This window comes from Urocampus carinirostris, chromosome 11 (genome assembly GCF_059441175.1).
Source record: "Urocampus carinirostris isolate Australia breed hairy pipefish chromosome 11, RoL_Ucar_1.0, whole genome shotgun sequence".
Taxonomy (NCBI): Eukaryota; Metazoa; Chordata; class Actinopteri; order Syngnathiformes; family Syngnathidae; genus Urocampus; species Urocampus carinirostris.
Window position 1 is genome coordinate 38,290,399 of NC_142359.1, and position 24,394 is coordinate 38,314,792.

Consider the following 24,394-nt stretch of genomic DNA (forward strand, 5'->3'; position numbering starts at 1 on the left):
GCAGAGGTCAAATAATTGGTTGCAGCTCACTTGGTCGTCCTAACACAGAAAAGCAACGCGAAAAGACTACAAAAAGTACAAGAATATTTTTGTGCAAGTAGTGCTGTTAATTATACAGTTTCCTATGTTGGCAATTCATTGTAGTGAACACATGTTTGTTACTTTTTCAAATATCGCGCGTTCTCGCCCGCCGCTCAAGAATGCAATCAAACCAGCCTCTTATTTTTATTAGTAACGAACTGAAATTTTTCTCTGATAATAACAAGTTACTTCTCTAAAAACAACATGACAATTTATATTAAAAAATGAAATTTAAGAGACATTCGCATTCGAGATAATGTTACAAGATTGATAACCTCGATTTTCGCTCATTGAGATTACGAGCACAGCGTCCAAATCGAATAATACTTACAAGTAGTATTCCATGTAGAAAAGGCTGAATAATAGCTCATTTGTCACGTTTTTTTCTCAAGTTGTTTCATTGTCGGTTCACTAGCCGTTTAGCTAACGATCGCGTTTTGAGAACTACAAAGCAAAGGATCATGGGAGACGTAGTTTGTTTACTGGAAACCGCCAATCTTGTGGCTTGCACGAGCTTTGCATAGAAACAGTTCACCTCCAAAGGGTGTTTATTTGTTACGTTTGTCAAAAAGCATTTATAATGTACTAACTTGGCGGGCTGGAAAAGTGGAACACAATCATACGGAGCCCACGTCGTGTTTCTTAGTCTCAATAAATCCTTGCTCTTCAATTTGTTGCTGAACTTTCTCCAGCTCATCCACCCTCTGACGAATCCGGGTTAACTCTCTCTGCTCCCTTTCCTCTTCCTAAAGAAATAAAAAAACATAAAATTAGCAAACAGGCAGAGAAACTGTAGACTATGGCAGGTGAAACCTACTTGCATATCAGAAAGCATCATCTCAGGACCGAGTAGAAGACTGGGGCGGCGTGTGGAGGTGATTTGGGCCGCGCTGATGCCGACAGAACCATTGCACATCAGGAGGTGTCGGAATTTGTTATGGCGCTTTTGATAATCCAACAACCTCCTAAAGACATCAGTAAAAACAGACATGTCATTTTTAACTCCTTTTAAAATCACATTTGACAAATTAAATTAACGGTGGCAAAGTTTTCTAAGTACATGCGACGATCTTGATACATTATTTATCATACACCAGGAATTGTTTCTTATTTTTTTAACTGTACAATGCTTCTACTTGAAGAAAGTGTTGTTTATGGTTAACCTCTACTCGCACCTTGTTTTAAAACCATTATTTATTTTTGGCAAAAATCACGGCCAAAATGAGCCTTATCACTCTTTAAGTAACTGCGGAAGGTGGACAAATTCTAAGTGGTATATTTTTACTCATATGGGACACATGCACTGGCAATTTTATTATTTCATACATTTGATCAAATGTCACCTAGTGAAATAACATGAGCTAAAGAATTAGGTTTTGCCTGAGAGCGGGTTTGGTGGTTTTGTTGAATTTTGATTAAACATATCATATCGCTCTGTGAAAAACAAATTCGTAATTTTTCGCTTTAATGGCTCTTTGGGTCCAAAAGGTTTCCGACTCGTGCCTTAGGGTCTTTCGCTGCAACCACAACATTAGCAACTAAATAGCAGCTTCCTTCATTTACCATTTATGTTATTGGGATTTTCATTTCAAGGGAATTTGCCTTTTTGTGCCTGTTGAAAATTCAAGATTTTTTTTACAGAGCCATAAGAAAAAATGTTTTATTTATCAGATCATACTCCTTTTCTTCGGTTTTCAGTAGGTTCAGTTCACCTATGGCTAAGCCCTGACCTCAAAGCGATGAGCCAATCACAGTGTGCATAGCCAAGCCAATGCACTTGGACATTTTCCGCTGGTGTTTCCATTGAAATGCATTACAGTTTGACAGTTTTAAAAAAAATTCCTCACGTATTTAATTTTTGAATGGTCAAACGGTGTGGATGCAGTAGAAGAAAGTCTGATACGAGGTATCCTGAGAGCCTAGGGGAAGGGGTGTATTTTTTACCCTTTTCCAAGCCACATTAAATTGAGTCGACCATAGCACCAATACAACGTGGAAAACTTTAATAAGGATGTCTGTATCTGTTCCAAGGTAAGTCAACTTAGTATTTGAGGCAACATATTGTCAATTTACTGGAGAAAAATCTAAAGTTATTTATACCGTTAACATCTCTAACGTTAGGCTGACGTTAGTCTAAGGTTAGCTCTTGGCTACGTTGTACATCATGTCACTTTGTTTACTGGGAGCTCAGTGGCCTGTTATATGCTAGTTTTGTAGGTTGGTAAGTTCAGGTTAATTAGTTGAAGGTAAACAATGCTGATCCTCTGTAGTGTTGTTTAAGATGGTGATGACAATGAGATGTGGTTTAATCACATTTTCATTGTGACCTGAAGCTGAAGCTTTTAATCAACCTTCTCAACCATGGAATCAGCCCTTTTGAGATTATATATGATCTTTAAAGGGCCCCAAAAGCTCAATTGCCTCATGTGAAATGTCTCCTGCTCTGACACTTGTCCTAACGCTATTCAATGTTGGATATTTGTCAGAGTGAGTAAAGGGGGCACGGCTTAGCCATAGGTCAATTGGCTTCACTAGACTGTACGCTGCATTTTTTAAAGTGTGAACCTTCCATCAGTCTGGCCCCTGAGTAGTTGCCAAAATTTTGATTTGGCCCCTTGGTCCATTTGACTTAGACACCCCTGTTCTAAATTATTGTGATTTTCTGGGATATGAGTTTTTTTTTCCAAGACTCACTTGTTGGTAGAGACCCCATCCTGTTTTAGTTCATCGATTTGTTTCCTTAGCATTTGAATTGTACTATTCAAGCTCTGCTCTTTTTTCTCCTCCTTGTCTCGTCTCTACGGAGCAAGACGAGTCATTAAGTTGGCGTTATTGGTGAAAATGAGGTAATTTAGTTCAGAATAGCAAGAGCACCTTTTTCTCAGCAGATGCCGCCCTATGCAGTCTGTCTTTGAGTTGCGAGTATTTATCTTCGAGCTTGGCTTCTTGTTCTTTGCTGTTCTCTACAAGTCTGCAAAAGAAAATGTGAAGAAAACGATGCTAAAATGAGAAAAAAATGACATAAGTGCATTTTAGTAGCACCTCTCGGCCCCTTGCCGGATGTTCTCCTCCCTCAAGACATCAAGTTTTTCCCTCAGATGATCGTTGGCCTCTGCCAGTTCGGCTTCAGAGCGAGACAGCGCCCCCAAATGGACACAGAGTTCCTGGTTTTTCTGTCAAAAGACACACATACAGGAAAAGGAATTTTTCTTTAACAAAGAGCATTTTTCCCCACTCACCTCCTTTAATTCCATCAGCTCTACTTTGTGTCCCTGAAGCTCTTCCAGCTGAGCACCTTGCTGTTTTAATTTGGTTCTGACGAAATATTTTGACAACTGTCAACAAATTGTTGTTTTCGTCGCTTGAAATTGAAAAAATTAGAACAGTAAAACCTCAGTAATTTACTCCATCTACTGGAGTAAATTAGTTGATTGATGTTTCCTACAGTGGTAATTTTAAGTATAGTGAACACTTAATTGTCACGTGTGTTACATTCCAAAAGGAACCAATTTCAAGCAAAAACCGTAAATTAGAATCCTCTATTTTTTTCTTGACAATTATGATACAATTAATTACAGTAGACCCCTGACATTTTCACTTAATGATGTAAAATAAGATGGTTGTTTTTACTGAATTTTCCACACTATTGGACATCAACTACAAATTAATTTGCGTTCCCCAAAACGTAAAAAAAGTCAAACTTAGCTGTGTTTGTGCATATGAAGAGGTATCTCTCTAAAATGCCCGTCGGCTATTGGTTGGCGACAAATAAATGCTCCTCGGTTATTGGCTTCATGGTAGCATGCAATTACAGATATGCTTTTGGCTGAATTAACTCCCACGATGCCTTTTGCTTCATTCAATTCAAAATCGCATGTGTTTTATAAAGATTTTGCGATTTGGTGATACAATACTATATTTTTGTCCTGTATTTATTTGCTATCAGTCCCAAGGTTGTTGCAGTGATGCTAAAGGGAGAAGTAAAAACATGCTAACCCTGGAATGAAACTTAGGATCTTAAGGAAATATGAAGAAGGTCCGCGAATCACTACCCTCCCTACATTGGCACGATCGGGATATTATTAAGAATGAGGAGACGATTGATACAAGGAAATCTGCTATGGACATGATCATCCTCGCAAGTGGAAGTTTCATAACCGGTTTCATTTTTAATCCGCTGTCTTCTCCCTCCTCTGCATCCACGCATTAACACCAGTAAACCAGCTCGGGTCACGTCAGACCACAAGTAAATTCAATTTCATTTTTTTACATGCATATTCATATATGTTATTGAATCAAAAAAAACAATTAAAGTACTGTATACTGTACAGGTAAATGTTTACTCTTAGGGTCTGTTTAATGAGAAATCTGTGAAGGAGCAGGACCACGAATGGCGAACATCATTATAACGAGGGATTACGGTACAGCGCTTAATTTTTAGGTGGACCATATTCTCTTATATAAAAATAATAATCTACAGATTTGAGGAGTTTAAAAACAGACACACACACACACACACACACACACTGACTTGAGTGTCTGAAGCTCTTTCCGAACAGCCTCCTCCCTTTTACGGGCTATGCCAAGTTGGTCGTGCCATTGGTCTTTCTGAGTTTGCATGTTGATGCTCTGCATGGACTTCTGGCTCTCAAACTCCATCAGACGCTGCTCCAAATCTAACCTAACACACAATACACGCAGATATACCGTGTCTTTGTTCTCACTGCCTGTTGATCTGCACAAACTGACTTTTCCTGGAGCAATGTGGCAGTCTTGAGCATCTCCTCGTCACTCACGGCTTTCACCTTCCTGAGCATATCTTTCTCTTTATCAAGCAGGACTTTGTTGTGCCTCTCTAGCATCTGCTTGAGGGCCAACACTTCTCCTTGCAGACCTGATGAGACACATCCAAAACGTCTTGTGCAGTTTGTCAGCATTTTATTGATATAACCTAGTTCAATAGCCTTTGAGCCAAATAGCCCAAGAATCAGTGCTTAAGTAAAATTGTGTATAGAAATAATAGAACAATTTCTCATTGAAGGACACATTGTTATTTTGAAAATTTGTGTTTCATCAAAAAATAAATTCGATATGGCAGATACATTTGCTATTTTTTGGGGGGTTTCTGTTTCAGTATATTGACATTATTTTTAATATAATTTCTAAATAAATACCTTTCATGTATATTTCATTGTTCCTACTTAAAAAAAACATTATTTTTCTATTTTAATTAAAAAAACTGATACAATCAAAGTCAATTAATTTGCCTTATTTTACACACAGTATTTTGTTTTTATTAAAACAATATATCTACATAAATTGTCTAATGGATGGCTGATAATCTTGCTAATTTTTGTTTCTGTTTTTGTTTTTCTAGATATATTATTTTTACATTGGTTTATTTTTTTTAATGATTTACTTTCATGTATATTCCATTTTTCTTAATTTGACTGAAAAATCACCGTTTACCTATTTTAGTAAAATTAAAATATAACATGAACCTAATAGAATTGACCTTATTTTACATATGATTTCGTATTTCTTTTAATTTTTTTAAATTTGACTATTTCATCATAAAAAGTGTTTAGAAATAGTGTGATATGGCACATTGTTTTGTTAATTTAATTTTTGTTTCTGTTTTTATATTTATAATCATTTCGATTTATTTTGATATTATTTACTTTGATGCATTGTTCTTAATTTGGTTTAAAATAAGAAACAAAATAATTTACCTTTTGGACATTTTTCTTTTTTCTTTTACTATGTTTGCATCAAAAATATATAGAAATGGTTTTGTTTGGTTTTCTATTTATATTACTTTGAATCAATGTTTATTTATTTATTTATTTACATACATTTTATTGTTTTTAATCTGATAGAAAAAAACATTTTTGTGATTTTAGTAAAACATCAAATAATTGACCTTATTGTACATATTTTCTTTCTTTTTTTACGAGAAAAAAAAGGTTAAAAATAAAGTACAATTTGCAGAAAACGAGGATGTTTTAGGTATTACTTCTTTTAAAAGTAATGAACTAAAAATTACTTAAATGCCTACCTTTTCTTCATTTTATTTTTATATTTTTGAGTATATAAATGACAAAAATATCAGATTTATTTTACAAAGTAAAATGAGTTAAAATGTGGTAAAATAAAAAAAAAACATAAAATGAGACACATTTCCTGTCAATAGAGCAAGATTTCTATTTTTAGTGTAGTTAGAAAATAAACACATGTTGTGATTTTGCCTTGAGGGTACATTGGCAAAATGGCGGCGCCCTCTATGGCTGCGGCTGGATCTGCTCCCGACAGTTTCTCACATTCTAGTCAAAAACCCCAATCTTCGACTCAGTTTATGAGGGCGAACAAAGACAACTCTAACTGTAGATTAATATACGATCGCAGTTTTTTGCTGGATATGCGAACATCCAGAAATCCAGCGCAAATTTCGACGATCACTCTGGAGTGTTTACTTAGCCTCGGAGTGCTATGTCAACAGAACACAGCGGCCTACAAAGCAGCGAGTAAAAGTGGCAAGCGGAAGCGCTGTGACCGGGGAAGGAAACGAGGTTGTCGGGCCGGGCTAACGGCTCGGATGAAGGCTAAACCCTTCAAAACGCCTCTACCATCCATTTTCCTATCCAACGTCCGCTCCCTGGACAACAAACTGGACCATTTACAATTGGATATCTCATCGAACCGCGAGTTGACGAACTGTTGTGCTTTAATTCTGACGGAGACATGGCTAAACTCATCTATCCCGAATGACGCTGTTAGCATTGTGGGGCTAACTGCTTTCCGCGCCGATAGAAGCGGCGAGCTCACCGGCAAAAGAAAGGGAGGCGGTCTATGCATTTATACAAACAACAACTGGTGTAGAAATGCGAAGATAATCTCGAATCACTGCTCACGAGACATTGAACTTTTGACGGTGATCTGCAGACCCTTCTACCTACCGAGGGAGTTTAGCGCGACCATCATTACTGCCGTGTACGTGCCCCCCAGCGCTAATACGAAGGAGGCAATGGACGTTCTCTACCGAACTGTGAGTGAACTGCAGCATGCTTACACCGAGTGCATTTTTATTGCGGCGGGGGACTTTAACCAGGCCAATATGAAAACAGTTCTCCCGCATTTCCATCAGCATGTAAATTTTGCTACAAGAGGTAGGAACACATTAGACCTGGCCTACACAAACATCAAAGGTGCATATAAAGCAGCCCCCCGCCCCCACCTTGGCTCATCAGATCACCTTTCTGTTATGCTAATTCCAGCATACAAGCCCCTGCTGACCAGAGAAAAACCTACAGAGAAGCAGGTGAGGGTGTGGTCTGAGGGGGCAATGGAGGCACTACAGGACTGCTTTGATTGCACTGATTGGGACATGTTTAAATCGGCTGCCACTTACAACAACAAAATAAATATAGATGAGTACGCCATTTCTGTGTCAGCCTATATCAGTAAATGTGCAGAAGACGTCAGCAATTCCAAAACTATATGCACCCGTGCCAATCAGAAGCCCTGGATGACTGCTGAGATACGCAAACAACTAAAAGTACGGAACCTTGTCTTTAAATCTGGTGACATGGAGGCGCTGAGATCAGCGAGGGCTAACCTGAACCGTGCTATCAGACTAGCAAAGCGAACGTACAGTCAAAAAATCCAGGAACGTTTCCTCAACAAAACCAACACCAGGGATATGTGGAAAGGCATTCAGGCCATTACCAAATACAAGCCAACCACCGCCCCAGTGCAGGACACTAGCATGGACTTTCTGAATGACCTCAACAAATTCTTTGGAAGGTTCGAGGCACAAAACGGCACCACTGCAGCGAAAGCGGTTCCAAATCAGGACGAAAGAGCACTCCACCTGGACTCATCTGACGTGAGGAAGACCCTGAGAAGGGTCAACACAAGGAAGGCTCCAGGCCCGGACAACATTCCGGGGCGGGTACTTAGGGAGTGCGCCGATCAGCTGGCTTGTGTACTAACAGACATTTTCAACACCTCGCTAGACCAAGCCAAAGTACCATCATGCTTCAAATTTGCCAACATCATCCCAGTGCCAAAGAAACCCCAGATCTTATCATTCAACGATTACCGGCCCGTTGCACTGACTCCTATCATAATGAAGTGCTTTGAGAGACTGGTTAAAGAGCACACCACCTCCAGTCTCCCCTCCTCATTCGACCCCTTTCAGTTTGCCTACAGGACAAACCGCTCCACCAGGGATGCCATCTCCTCTGCGCTTCACCTGAGCCTGACACATCTAGAGGAGAAGAACACCCATGTGCGGATGCTGTTCCTGGACTTCAGTTCAGCATTCAACACCATCATCCCACAACATCTGGTAGACAAAATGAGACTCCTGGGTTTCAACACCCCCCTGCGGAACTGGCTGCTGGACTTCCTCTGTGACAGACCCCAATCAGTGCGGATAGGTCAGAACAGTTCAGATGTCATCTACCTCAGCACGGGCTCCCCCCAAGGCTGCGTCCTAAGCCCCTTGCTGTTCACCTTGATGACACACGACTGCGTCCCTAGGTCCGCCACAAACCACATCGTGAAGTATGCTGACGACACAACAGTGGTGGGCCTCATCAGGGATGACAACGACCTAGCCTACAGAGAGGAGGTGGAGCAGTTGGTGGGCTGGTGCAGGGACAACAGCCTGGTCCTGAATGTTGACAAAACTAAAGAGATCATTGTCGACTTTAGGAAAAACCAGCCCAACCATGCCCCACTTTGCATCAACAACAAGGCTGTGGAGGTTGTCAGCAGTATCAAGTTCCTAGGGGTGCACATTACAAACAAACTCACCTGGTCCGTGAACACTGCATCACTGGTTAAGAGGGCACAGCAGCGCCTGTACTTCCTGCGGAGGATGAGGAGAGCCCACCTGCCCCCACCCTCCCTCATCACATTCTACAGGGGCACCATAGAGAGTATCCTGACCAGCTGTATCTCTGTGTGGTGTGGAGGCTGCAGCGCTACCGACTGGGGTAGTGTGAGGAGGGTAACGAGGACAGCAGAGAAAATAATCGGGACTACACTTCCCTCCATTCAGGACATTGGCCAGAAGCGCTGCCTATCCCATGCTAAGAACATTACCGGGGACCCCTCTCACCCCCATCATGGACTGTTCACTCTGCTAGCCTCTGGGAAGAGGTTCTGCAGTGTGCGGTGCAGGACCACCAGGCTCCGCAATAGTCTAGTCCCCCTGGCCATTAGACTGTTAAATGGTCAATATAACATATAGTTAACTTAAATCTAAACGGCTGCTAATCTGTCTTTTTGCACTACTGGCAGTTTTTTATAGCTTGCCACTCATTGCACATTGCTCTCTGCACTATGGTAATTTACAGCGTTATTGTTACAGTGTTAATGTTACTGTGTACCTGACTTGTTAACCTGACTGCCCATTTTGCACATCTGGTTAGCTACTCTTCTTGCACTATCGGCACTATGGTAAAATACTATACGTAGCCAATTACAATACAACTTTATTTATATCTGTACATTCAAGGAAACTGTGGGGGTCAGATGCATCGACATTTCGTTCTGTATACACGTGTACTAGAATGACAATAAAGTAGATCTGAATCTGAATCTGATCTGAATTTTAAAATGTATATCTAAATCTCACATACCCTAATTTGAGAGCCACTGACTTAGTCGTCAACACATTCAGTGCCATGGACAGGTATGGCCGTCAAAATATATTTCAAGTAGGTGAATGCGTTTGTGACTGAGTGAACAACTTACTTTCTTTCTGCCCCCTGAGTGAATCACACTCCCTCTCCACCTCGCCTTTGGAGCGGGTGTACTCCAGCTTCATGTTGTCCACCTCTGTCTTGTGTGCCAACCTTAGGCTTTCCATCTGACACATTTGGGTTTTATTTAATTATTTTATTTCTATTCTATTCTATCCCAGTGTTTTTCAACCAGTGTCTCCTGAGACCTTGTCTAGTGTCCCGCAGGAAATTGCCCAATTTTATCTTTGCAAAAAAAATCCCTGTACTGGTGATCCCAAGAGCAGAGAAGAAATCCGCAGGTTTGAGAGTGTTCTCCATTCATGCCCCAGTGCTGTGGAATGCTCTACCCTCTGAGATTCAATCTGCAACCTCAGTGGAAGTGTTTCCATCTACACTTAAAACACACTTATATTCTATAGCTCATAAGTAATGTTGACCTTAGGGAGCTGTCAACTGGACATTCTATTATTACCTATATTTCATGTTGATGGTGTCTGTGTATTGTCTATTGATGTCCTTGCAACACCCGTTGTAGCCTATTCATCTTGGAAGGGGGATTACCTCATGAGGTTTTTGAGTTTTTACATAACCTCATGTAGGTTTAAAATCAAGGGATGATGTATTAGTAGTCTGTAGTCTGTATAGACAGCCCTTTGAGACTTTTTGTGATTAAGGACAATACAAATAAACATGACTTAACTATTGTTCAGTTTCTTTGTTTTCCTCCAGTGATCAGCCAAGTAACTACAACATTCATCTACATAATAATAATAATAATAATAATAATAATAATTTCCTTTGTATTGTCATTCTTTGTAACAATGTACACAGAACGAAATGTCGATACATCTGACCCGTTGTAGCGAGTCGATGCAGCCGCAGCCAGAGGGCGCCGCCATTATACCAATTAGGTATGTCTCGGTCGAGGCGCGAACCAGCGACCTCCCAGTCTCAAAGCGGGCACACTACCATCTAGGCTACATCAGTAGGTTTCAGCAGATTTTTTTTTCATAAACAAATTATCTGCTTTTGAGGCGGTACAGTATTTTTAAAAACTTATTTTGTTATAAATTGTTTACGATTGCACTGGAAAAATAATAAAATGAAGTAAAAATCTTACACATACCAGCAATTCTGCTGTTTTTAATTCTTATCTTACTATGAAAAGAAGTTAAACAATGTTCCAATGGCAAATAATCTTTGCACATTAGTTTTGTTATATTTCTCCCCAAATATATATATATATATAATAATAATAATAATAATAATTTCCTTGTATTGTCATTCTGTGTAACAATGTACACAGAACGAAATGTCGATTGCACCTGACCCGTTGTAGCGAGCCGATGCAGCCGCAGCCAACAGAGGGCGCCGCCGACCACTTTTTAAGTCTTAGGAATGACTCGGCCGGGGAGCGAACCACCGACCTCCCAGTCTCAAAGCGGGCGCCTTACCATCTAGGCTATATATATATATATATATATATATATATATATATATATATATATATATATATATATATATATATATATATATATATATATATATATATATATATATATATATATATATATATATATATATATATATATATATATATATAGTAAAACTCAGATAACCGATTAAAAAATATGACCAGAATAAAGTGTAACCATTGTATATATATATATATATATATATATATATATATATATATATATATATATATATATATATATATATATATATATATATACACACATTTAATTAATTAAGTTTTTTACCACTAGAAGGTGCTAAATTACATACAATGTTCCTTTAAAGTTTTTCTTTTAAAAATACATCAAACTTGCGCCAGCAGTTAATTGTTGAATGGACAGTGTGTAATATTTAGTGCCTCTAGTGGTACAAAAACATTTCATGAAAAAACAAAACATTTATTTAAATATGAGGCAAAAATACATGGAAAAAACGCAAAATGCGGTGTTGCTCAAGGGGCTGCGGGCAGAACTGGCTGAGCTCCGTGCCAGTGTCATTTTTTTCAGAAAATAATAGGTCAAGAAATTTGCATTGCTTTGATATACAGTCATATGCAAAAGTTTGGGCACCCCTGATCATTTTCAAGATTGTCCTTTATAAATCTTCTGTTGTTCGGATCAGCAATTTCAGTTAAATATATCAAATAGAAAACAAACACAGTGATAACTGAGAAGTGAAATGAAGTTCACAGGATTTACGGAAAGTCTGCAATAATAACTTAAACAAAAGTAGGCAGGTGCATACATTTGGGCACCCTTGTTGTTTTATTGATTTGAATACCTTTAGCACTAATTTTTGGAACACAAAATTTGTCTGGAGCGCTCATTTACCTTGACTTACATACACAAGTGAAGCAAATCATGAGAAAGGGTATTTAAGGCGGCCAGTGGCAAGTTGTTCTCCTCTTTGCATCTTTTCTGAAGAGTGGCAACATAGGAGTCTCAGAACAACTGTCAAATGACCTTAAAACAAATATTGTTCAACATCATGGTTTAGGGGAAGGATACAAAGAGCTAGCTCAGAGATTTCAGTTGTCAGTTTCCACTGCGAGGAACATAGTGAGGAAATGGAATGCCACAGGCACAGTTCGAGTTGAGGCCCGGAGTGGCAGGGCAAGAAAAATCTCAGATAAGCAGAGGCGAAGGATGGTGACAACAGTCAAACTCAACCCACAGACCAGCTCCAAAAACCTACAACATGATCTTGCTGCAGATGGTGTCACTCCACACCGTTCATATATTAAGTGCACTTTGCACAAGGAGATTCTGTATGGGAGAGTAATGCGGCAGAAGCCTTTTCTGCACACATGCCACAAACAGAGTCGCCTGAGGTATGCTAAAGCACATTTGGAAAAGCCAGCTTAATTTTGGAATAATGTGCGGTAGACTGATGAAACTAAAATTGAGTTATTTGGACATAACAAGGGGCGGTATGCACGGCAGAAGAAGAACACAGCATTCCAAGACAAACATTTGCTACCTACAGTAAAATTTGGTGGTGGTTCTATCATGCTGTGGGGCTGTGTAGCCAGTGCAGGTACTGGCAATCTTGTTAAAGTTGAAGGCCGCGTGTATTCCAGTCAGTATCAGCAGATTCTTGAAAACAATGTTCTAGGATCAGTGACAAAGCTGAAGTTGCACCGGGGCTGGATACTTTAACAAGACAACGACCTCAAACACTGCTCAAACTCTACTAAGGCTTTAAAGCAGAGGAACAAGTACAATGTTCTGGAATGGCCATCTCAGTACCCAGACCTGAATATTATTAAAAATCTGTGGTATGACTTAAAGCGGGCTGTCCATGATCGGAAACCATCAAACCTGACTAAAGTGGAGATGTTTTGTCAAGAAGAATAGTCAAAAATACCTTCAACCAGAATCCAGACCCTCATTGGAAGATAAAGGAACCCTTTAGAGGCTGTTATTTCTGCAAAAGGAGGATCTACTGTAATTTTACTGTTTGGGTGCCCAAATTTGTGCACATGTCTACCTTTGTTTAAGCAATTATTGCACATTTTCTGTAAATCCTATAAACTTCATTTCACTTCTTAGATATGACTGTGTTTGTCTGCTATTTGATATATTTAACTGAAATTGCTGATCCGAACAACCAATGATTTATAAAGGAAAATCTTGAAAATTATCAGGGGTGCCCAAACTTTTGCATACGACTGTAGTTAAATCCATACCTAAGGTCACCGCCATGTTTGCCTTCTTTCTGTTTGCTGTAGCACTGGTGTTTGCATTAGACAACAGTGCCATTTAATTGTCAAATCTTACACACTGGGGCTTTAAACATTTTTGATGGACGCTGTGCCTCAAAATTTCTTTTTAATTTTTTTTGTCTCAAAGAAGGTTGAAAAACACTGTTCCAGGCATTTTGGGGCTTTGCCCATTTTGCTGTTTTGCTCCATCTCACCTGGCAGTTGAGGGAGCTGACTTCTCTTTTGTACTTGTGGATCTGTCCGACAAGTTGGTTGTTCTGCTCCTGGCTCAAACGAAGCTCCCCCTCCATGCGGTCCAAGCGCATGGACATGCACTGGCGCTCCGACTGCAAACAGCACTCGCTATCAAAGCAGCCTTTTTTTGTGTTTTCTGGTTCCTCACCTCCAGGGACTTCACCACGGCCTGCGATTCCGTGAGTTGCCGGTTCTGACAGACTTGGATGCTCTCTACCCGCTGGTCAGCGTGGTCCTTCTCGGCACGGAGCTCAGCCAGTTCTGCCCGCAGCCCCTTAAGCAACACCGCATTTTGCGTTTTTTCCTTGAGTAGGAATTCCACTCGTTTCCTCTCGTGGAGGGGATCCATGCTCTGTAACTGGGCTGCCAGGTTTTCCTTCTCCTTCTTCAGGTGGGCCATCTAAACAGGACGAGAGCCATATTTGATGTATAGCAGGTGTCGCAAGCCATATATGGCTCTTTTCATGAGTTCATATGGCCCGAAGATAAAGTTTTCTAATGCAATAATTTTATCTGTGTTGTTTTAATTCCTTGTCCCTAATGGAGTTAGGCGAGTTCAAAGCCAATCCAACGATTGTAGTGAGTGTGGTTCTGTCAAGGGCAGTTTCCACTACAGTGTAGATAGAGTCAAGGTGTCACTTCAACAGACCCTTTTTGACTGTATATCTCTTAGGAATCCTTTATATATGTAAGTTCATTAAATATTGTATCTTCACTGTTGAGACACTTTATGATGGAAACCTACAGAACAAACTGAAGCAAACTGAATTGATTCAGTGACCGGTAGGGGTGGGTAGATATCTGCAGACACAGTGGACTTGATTCTCGATCGCATGCGCCCATTGCGCTGAAGGGAACTACTGTAGAGCCGGAAAATTTTCGTTTGCAGTATTTAGTGACATACAAAAGAACAGCTTGAAGCTTTTTCTGAGACCATTAGTTACCCAAAAAAATGAAGGTCAAATTGAGCCTGAACGATCTTCAGTGACTGTGGGAGGCAAATTTGTTGAAATGGGACACCGGGTCTTGGCATTATTATTCCGTACATTTTTATAAAATCATCAAATGTCACACAGTGAAAAAAAATGAGCGGGGAAAATTAGCTTTTGTCCCAAGAACAGGTTTGGCCACGAGGAGGCACTAAATATTACACCGTTAAGCAGTTTTAGAGGGTTGGCTTCAATGTGAGTATAAACAGTAATTTGTAACTAGATACTTTTGGGTGTCGGTATGTGAGGGAGCAAACCCCTACACAAAAAAAAGTCCTGGAAAGGAATGGGCGCCACCAGGTTGTACTTTCCCAAGACACATCAGAGGGCTAACAAAATAAAGTTTTAATTGAAGTAACCAGTAACTGTAACAGATTTTCACTAACGTGCCCAGCACGGTTGATGTACACCTCCAGATTGCTCTAATCGCAGGTAGGATTGCTCACCTCCATTTCGTAGCGCATCTTCTGCGCCTCCAACATCCCAACATGTTCTTCTTTTTGCTGTTCAAACTGGGAATTGAGCAGAGTGATGGCGTAACGCAGCTTGTTGAACTGGGATCGGTATTTCTCTGCTTCCTTGAAGAGAAATCAATAGGTGTTCATTATTTTTTATGCGTAAACAAGGAAAGAGCCAACAGAACTAGACCTCTTCTAATTTGTTGAAGCGCTCTCGGACTGGCGCTTCTAATTCCTGCTGAACTTGAGTCCTCAGCAACTCCAAACGTTTTGGAGTCATCACCTGCAATTTGGGACACATGAATGTTTCCATCATTTAATATTGTGAGCAAGTCAGAATTTTTCCTTACATTCTTGTTGCTCAAACATTTTTGCATTGGTGTTGCCCTGGTGAAACAAATATATCAGCAAATTATCCTAAGCTGTACCTCATTGAGGATTTTACATTGAACAAAATAAATTAAAAAAAAAAAAAAAAAAATTAAAAAAATAAATAATATATATATATATATATATATATATATATATATATATATATATATATATATATATATATATATATATATATATATATATATATATATATATATATACAAAGTATATATCTGTATATGTATTCATACATCTTTGTCATGAATACTGATTCAGGGCACCTGCGGCTGCCCCGGTGGCGCCAACAGCCCTGGTCGCTGATTGGCTCCTTGCCACTTTTTGAACCCCCCGACTCCCTGTTGCCGGCGTCCGAATGTTCCGAACCTTCAGCTCCTGCTAAGGCAGGCCTTCTGAACCTGACTCCCTGTTTTGGACTCCAGTACGATTCCCGTTTTTTGACCCGTTTCTGAACCTGTCTACGCCTCTTCTGCCCGCCGCCTGCCTACGACCTCTATTACGAACTTTACATCGCCTCTGATCTCCAGCCCTGGTCAAACGACTTGCCATTCCCGTCTGTCTTCTTCCGACACGGAAGTGTCACTCCCGCCTTACTCGCTCCCGTGCTCCGTCAGTGCTCGGATCAAGCGATCAAGCAAGCCTTACTATCACTCTCTTTCTATAAAACTAAGAAACTAACTTAATTGGGTTCCCGTCTCCGTTCCTGGTCCTTGACAATCTTGTAGAATTCATAATTGTTTTTGCTCATCTGAAGTATTGACCCTTTCATAGCTTCAGCAAGCATGACGTCACACCCTGGATGCAAAAGAATACTCCGCGCCGGTCAACACACTGAAGTAAAACCAAACTTTTGTATCTGCTAGTTAGGTGTTAAAATGCCATGTTGTAGTTTGTGTGCCAGAATTAGAAAAATAACATTTGTGGTCCTAAATTGAGGTTTTACAGGATCCAAGCAGACACTCTTTATCAAAGAAAACAAAAAGTTGTGGACGCATTTAAGTGAAAAGATTGATTGTTTTGCTTAATAACGGCTATATCTGCTTCATAATATTGCAATACTATTTATACACACACACACACTCACTCACTCACTCACTCACTCACTCACTCACTCACTCACTCACTCACTCACTCACTCATATATACAGGACTGTCTCAGAAAATTAGAATATTGTGATAAAGTTCTTTATTTTCTGTAATGCAATTAAAAAAACAAAAATGTCATACATTCTGGATTCATTACACATCAACTGAACTATTTCAAGCCTTTTATTATTTTAATATTGCTGAATTTGGCTTACAGCTTAAGAAAACTCAAAACTCCAATCTCAAAATATTAGAATATCATGAAAAAGTATACAAGTAGGCTATTCAACTAATCACCTGAATCATCTAATTAACTCGAAACACCTTGCGAGGGTTTCCTGAGCCTTAAAAACACTCAGCTTGGTTCAGTAAACTAAATCACAAGTATGGGGAAGACTGCTGATCTGACTGCTGTCCAGAGGACCATCATTGATACCCTCCATCAGGAGGGTAAGACACAAAAATAAATTTCTCAAAGAGCAGGCTGTTCACAGAGTGCAGTTTCAAAGCATATCCACAAAAAGTCTGTTGGAAGGGAAAAATGTGGCCGGAAACGCTGCACAACCAAGAGAGATGACCGCAGCCTTAACAAAATTGTGAAGAAGAGCCACTTTCAGAATTTGGGGGAGCTTCAAAGACAGTGGGCTGAAGCTGGAGTCCAGGTATCAAAAGCCACAGTTCACAGACGTGTCCGGGAAATGGGCTACAATAGCCGTATTCCCATGGTCAAGCCACTTCTGAACTCAAGACAACGGAAGAAGCGTCTGACTTGGGCTATGGAGAAGAAGCACTGGACAGTTGCAGAGTGGTCCAAAGTCCTCTTTTCAGACGAAAGCAAGTTTTGCATTTCATTTGGAAGTCAAGGCGCCAGAGTCTGGAGAAAGGCTGGAGAGGAGCAAAATCCAAGTTGCTTGAAATCCAGTGTGAAGTTCCCACAGTCAGCAATGGTTTGGGGAGCCATGTCAGCTGCTGGTGTTGGTCCACTGTGTTTCATCAAGTCCAGAGTAAATGCAACTGTGTACCAAGAGATTTTAGAGCACTACATGCTTCCATCTGCTGAAAAGCTCTATGGAGATGAGGATTTCGTTTTCCAGCATGATCTGGCACCTGCCCACAGTGCCAAAACCACCAGTAACTGGTGCACTGACCATGGCATCACTGTCCTTGATTGGCCTGCTAATTCCCCTGACCTGAACCCCATCGAGAATTTGTGGGGTATAGTTAAGAAGAAGATGAAAGACACCAGACCTACAAATGCAAATGAGCTGAAGGCCGCTATCGAAGCATCCTGGGCATCAATAACACCTCAGCAATGCCACAGGCTGATTGCCTCCATGCCACGCCGGATTGATGCAGTAATCCGTGCAAAAGGATTCCCAACCAAGTACTGAGTGCATCAATGGACATTTTCAAATGTTTGATTTAGTTTTGCTGTTATAAAATTATTTTTTTACTTGGTCTGAGGAAGTATTCTAATATTTTGAGATAGGATTTTTGAGTTTTTTTCAGCTGTAAGCCAAAATCAGCAATATTCAAATAATAAAAGGCTTGAAATAGTTCAGTTGACGTGTAATGAATCCAGAATGTATGACATTTTTGTTTTTTTAATTGCATTACAGAAAATAAAGAACTTTATCATAATATTCTAATTTTCTGAGACAGTCCTGTATATATATAAAATAAATATACACTATTACATACACTTCTAATCAGTGCACCATTTGCAGTCACTCAAACAGTGACTGCAGCCTTCAACCAGGAGCAGATGTCGTCAGGTGGTGTCCAACCGTCACTGGGCTTTTCGACCCTTAACCACAACGCCCTCGAGTAGGCGGACCTTGTCATTATATATGTATATAATATGCAGCGCAGTGGTTAACGCGTGTGCGGCTCAGTTCTGAGGTCCCTAGGTGTGCATGAGCAAGTGAGTTGTCTGTCTCTATGCGTCCTGTGACTGGCTGGCAACCAGTTCGGGGCGTCCCCTGCCCACTGACCGAAAACAGCTGGGATGGGCTCAGCACCCCTGTAACCCTAATGAGGATAAGCGGTGCAGATAATGGATGGTTATACATATACATATATACATATACATATATGCACTTACATATATGCATATTATATATATATATATATATATATATATATATATATATATATATATATATATATATATATATATATATATATATATATATATATATATATATATATATATATATATACACACATACATACAGGGTTGGGTAGGGTTACTTTAACTGGATTACTTTCAATTACTTTTGGATTACTCCAATACCAAATGTGCTAATAAAAGACAAAAGAAACTAAATATGAATAAAATGACTAAATTTTTTGCAGGCTTGGGGAGTAACGGAATACATGGGATGGGAAAAATGATGTTTGGATTTATTTTCATTTAGTTTCTGTCGCATTTTATGTTAGTTTTGCCGGGGATCAAAGAGATCAAAGCCAGGAGGGAAAGCTTACCACGTGTTGTGAGTCATAATCTTATTCGTATTTAGTTTATTTTGTCTTTTATTAGCATATTTGGGATTGTAGTAATCCAAAAGTAATTGAAAGTAATCCAGTTAAAGTAACCCTACCCAACCCTGTATACATATATATATATATATATATATATATATATATATATATATATATATATATATATATATATATATATATACATACGTATGAATCAGGACTGACCAAGGGGGCAGGTGAAGAGAAAGACCGGGACAGAACTGGGCCGACAACATTAAGGAATGGAATGGCATACCTGCCAACCTGTACGTTTTGGCCGTACAAAGTACGTTTATTATGCATTTGAAGACGTGTACGGAAAAACGCAAATTTGTCAATTATGGGTACCATCCGGTAATAACCGACTATCACGAAACGGCAAATCAATCAAGTCTAACGAGTTTTCCGCAGAAGCCTCTATCTCGATATCGTTTTTGTCGAAGTAAACGAAGCGAGCGGTTTGATGCTACTGTGCGCATGCGTCTGCCGTCTCGGTATTTCCCATCATGCATCATTTTGAAAAAAAAAAAAATAAATATGGTGTACGATTATTTTGTATTTTGTACGGGAAAATACGACAGTTTGTACGGGCATCGAGCAGTGGAGGTGTGACAGGTATGGAATGGTGCCAACTTTGCCACGACCCATGAATAGGTCAGGGATCGTAAACGGTGAAAGGCTGTCCAGAGGTACATCTTCATTGGTGCCCATACGACCCGTGCGGTTAAGGGGTCCGTGAACCACAGTTCTGAGGTCATGAGATCAAACCCTCCTGTGTGGAGTTTGCATGTTCTCCCCATGCTTGTGAGGGTTTCCTCCGGGCACTCCAGTTTCCTCCCACATTCTAAAAACATGCATGTCAGGTCAATTGGCCATTTCAAATTGTCCCTAGGTGTAAATGAGCGAGTGTCTGCGAGAGTCTGTCTCTGTGCCCTGCAACTGGCTGGCGACCAGTTCAGGGTGTGCCCTTCCCACTGCCTGAAGATAGCTGGGATCGGCTTTAGCGCCCCCGCGACCCTTCTGATGATAAGCGGTGCAGATAATGGATGGATGGATAGATATATGAGATAGATATAATTTATATGGTTATCGTTTATTAAGGGCATCGAGGGCCATTCCCGAGACTGCATCAGGTAGGTAGGTGCAATTCAGAGTCAGAGTCAACTTTACTATTATTGGATTGCTACAACGAAATTATGGTTGCACTCCAGTTGGAAAAATATACAATATAAAGACTAAGAAATAGGAAAATATAAAGTGACTATGAAAACTTTAACAAACCGGGATAATGCACTTAAACAAAACAACATGAAAACTGAAATACCTTACATTTGCACAAAGTTATGGAAATTAAGTGAAGTGTAAATAAAGTATACAGTACAATGTAAAAAGATTTAACATTACAAAAATAAAATAAAACTCTTCTTCTGCACATAAAATACGTTTACTGCCCAAACTATTTTTGAACCAAAATATAATGTTTTTAGAACCATAAGAACAGTCAAGAACATCAAAAAGTTGTTTTTCGTCTTAGCTAGATAATAAGTTAATACAGTTAATACAACATCTTAACAAACATTATATGCATATATAACAACATATTTCTATAGTAGTTTGATTATATGGCTCAAGAGACATGTCAGTATTTACATTACACCCCTACTAAATACCCCCCCTATTTTATAGATTTTGTATCATTTTAACTTGTGTAATCTATATATGTGACATCTGAAAATTATTTTTATCATTACCTGCAGTCGAAGATCCTCATTCTCCCTTTTTTTGTCCGAAAGTTCTTTTGTCAGCACAGCCAACTGGGATTGAAGGTTTTTTTGCTGGCCATGGAGACGTTTCACTTCCCCCTGCAAATGAGATAGCTCATCTTGCAAACTAAAGAGAGAAGAACAATTATTATTATTACAAAATAAATACAACTGAAAAAATGATTAAACCAGGAGTGAGCAATTTTGGGGAGTCGGGGACTGCATCAGGTTAAAATATTTGGCCAAGGGGCCGACACTGGAGACTGATAAGATCATTTATCAAAAGATATCTAAGCATAAACATTGTTTATTTTTTTATATATGTTTTTAAATAGATTAGTTTTATCAAATGAATTTTGAAACACTCACAACTAAAGGAAGATAATATATTAGATTCCTGTTTTAAGCACTATATTTGATATTTTGTTTCATAGTAAAACTAGTTGTTTTTTAGTATTTTTGTAGTATTTTTGCAGTATTTTTTTTTAATAATTTCTTATACTATCATTTTTGTAATATTTCTGTAGTATAGATGTAGATGTTTTTAAGTATTTGCATAGTATAATTTCTGTAGTATATCTGTAATATTTTTGTCGTGATATTTCTGGAGTAGTATCTTTGTATTATAGTATTACCGTAATGGTATTTTTGTAGTATTTCTGTAGAAGTATTAAGTATTTTTTAGGAGTGATTTTTTGGGGTAGAAATTCTGTTGTATATCTGTAATATTTTTGTATATTACTGTAGTTGTATGTTTATTGTGATATTTTAGGTAGTAGTGTTTTTGTATTACAGTATTACAGTAGTGGTATTTCACGCGGCAGATAATGGATAAATGGATGTTGTGGTAAAAGTGTTTATGAAGTATTTCCATAATGTTTTGTATTTGTTCTGTAGTATTTCTTTATTAGTATTTATGTAGACATATTTTTGTATTATAGTATTACTGAAGTAGTATTTTTGTAGTATTTCTATGTTTTTTTTCCTCTTCAATATGAAAGCAAAATAATATGTGAGGTCGCTGTTTTAAGCACTGCATTTTATATTTAGTTTTGTTTCGTATTCAGTAGTAGTATTTTTGTTGTAGACACACAAAGGGAAAATGGTGACGCATGTGGCCCTCGGGCCGTACTTTACGAACCTCTGTATTAAAGCTTTGATTCGTAAACTAGCTCTTCAAACAATAACCTTAAAAAAAACTTCTGAGATCAATAAACTAAAGTTTAAGTGGTTTAATTTAGTGATAATTCGTATGAAAATGAAAAGATACCTGGAATGTTCTATTTTGAGAAGGTTATAATTTGATTTATAATTTTCAGACGTTTTCTGAAGATCAAGAAGCATGTGATGAAATTCGATCCCGGCACCATCCGGTCCAGTCACTGTTAACAGTTTAGCAGGCTCCATCTCGTACAATCTGAAAGAAAGCGCGTCGTATAAAGTCAAAATAAAAATTTAGAATGTGCCAAATGAGATGTGTGACTTGTACTAAAGAAATCAAAGCCCATGCTAATAACGTGACGTACAGTCATGCGTCCGACGTCATAGGGAGTGCCACTTTAAAGTTCAATGTGAATCTTGACTTTCGACAATTACCGTTACATAACGAAATTGTGAATATGCTTGATTGCTGTTAAGATTGTCGAGAAGGGTTGTTAAAACTTCAAATTGTTTGTTTGCTGTTAATAGTTGTTGAAAATGTCAGGAAAAAGTGTTAAAACGTCATATCGTCACGTCATATTGTCAGATATAACAAAATTGTGATTATGCTTGATGGTTGTTGAGATTGTCGTGTTTGTTTTGCTGCTGTTGGTGTCGGTGGATTTGTTCAGAACAAAAAAAATCGACTTGGGCCTGGACGGATCTATTGACACTAACAAATATGTTATATAACGAAATTGTGAATACGCTTGATTGCTATTAAGATTTTCGAGAAGGGTTGTTCAAACCTCACATTGTGTTTGCTGTTAAACGTCATATTGAAATATAATATTGTGAATGTGCTTGATTGCTGTTGAGATTGTCAAGATTGTTTTCTGTTATTGGTGTCAATAAATTTGTTCAAACCAGTGTCAATAAATTTGTTCAAACCAAAAAAAAAAAAGGGGATGGAATGCTAAAAGTGTAAAATGTCAAAAGTTGAGCAGTCTGAATTGAATTCATGTCAGGAAAAAATGTTAAAACGTTATTTTGCCAGACATAACAAAATTGGGAATATGCTTGATTGCTGTTAAGATTGTCGAGAAGGGCTGTTCAAACCTCACATTGTTTGTTTGCTGTTGTTAGTGTCAATAAATTTGTTCAAACCAAAAAACACTGGGGTGATAAATGTTATGGGAGCTAACACCACGTAATCCTGTTTAATTGTCTATATTAGAAATTATGTTGATTTGTTTATATTTGTAAAGCGATAATTTCAGATTTTTAATAACGTTCACATACACAACATTATTGTCTGTGCTTAATTAGTTCAAGTTTCATTGCTAACATCTATTGAAAGCCCCAATGTGTAATATACAAATAAACATGACTTGACTATTTGATCACTAGATGGCACTCTTGTTCCAACAAGGGAGCGTGGCGGCATTATGCCAGACAACATGGCGCCATTTAAGTGGGGGATTCCACGGTGTGAAAGAATTAAAAATATGTCAATCCATGATTTCTTTCATGAAAATTAACATTGGATTGGTAGTTCATGTATTTTTGCCTAGTATTCAAATCAATGTTTTTTACTGGACGGCAGTTTGTTTGTACCACTAGGAGGCACTAAATATTACACACTGTCTCTTTGAATCTTGATTTTAAATTTACTCAAAAAAAGTCTAGTAATTACAATAATAACATAATAAAAGGCAAATTCCATAAGATGTAATTTTATCAATCGCAACAATTACAATCAGTTCGGACATACACCCCTTTCGTAGCGAAATTCAAGCACCTTTACAGGACAGTGTGTAATATCTAATGCCTCCTAATGGTACAAAATCTTTTACTGAGTAAAAAATAATAATACTAGCCTAGTATTACTAGGCAAACATACATGTATTATCTTCTAGCTATCTTTGGGCAGTGGGCAGGGGACACCCTGAACTAGTTGCCATCCAGGGGACAGAGACAACTCGCTCGCTCATTAACACCTAAGGAAAATCTGGACCTGCCAATTAACCTGTCATACATGTTTTTGAAATGTGGGAGTGAAGAAACCCAGGCAAGCACGGGGAGAACATGCAAACTCCGCACAGGAAGGCTGGTAGCTCGACTTGATCCTATGACCTCAGAACTGTGCAGCAGACGCAACAAACACTCATCCCACCGTGCTGCCCTCATACCAATGTTATTTTTGTAAGTCTCATCTCATCTCATTAGCTGC

At 38.8% G+C, this 24,394-nt stretch overlaps 1 protein-coding gene across 1 annotated transcript; it reads right to left on the bottom strand.

Annotated features, from left to right (window-relative positions):
• Nucleotides 1-679: 679 nt before the first annotated feature.
• LOC148357309 (centrosomal protein of 83 kDa-like) lies at nt 680-22,480 on the bottom strand. Its single transcript, XM_088347480.1, has 15 exons — nt 22,292-22,480; nt 21,010-21,148; nt 15,450-15,542; nt 15,248-15,379; nt 13,961-14,212; nt 13,773-13,904; nt 9,847-9,961; nt 4,831-4,975; nt 4,613-4,762; nt 3,321-3,396; nt 3,124-3,254; nt 2,956-3,052; nt 2,776-2,879; nt 899-1,046; nt 680-827 (listed from the first exon to the last, which is right to left on the bottom strand). Exons 1-15 carry the CDS (start codon nt 22,426-22,428, stop codon nt 699-701), a joined length of 1,980 nt encoding a protein of 659 aa, XP_088203606.1. The 5' UTR covers nt 22,429-22,480; the 3' UTR covers nt 680-698.
• Between the last annotated feature and the right edge of the window lie 1,914 nt (nt 22,481-24,394).

Coding starts and splice junctions, on each gene's coding strand:
- LOC148357309 (XM_088347480.1), bottom strand. CDS start 22,428: ATGGAGCCTGCTAAACTGTTAACAGTGACTGGACCGGATGGTGCCGGG. Junction 13,905..13,960: donor CCGTGGTGAAGTCCCTGGAG/GTGAGGAACCAG, acceptor TGCTGTTTGCAG/TCGGAGCGCCAGTGCATGTC. Junction 2,880..2,955: donor CGGCATCTGCTGAGAAAAAG/GTGCTCTTGCTA, acceptor CTTGCTCCGTAG/AGACGAGACAAGGAGGAGAA.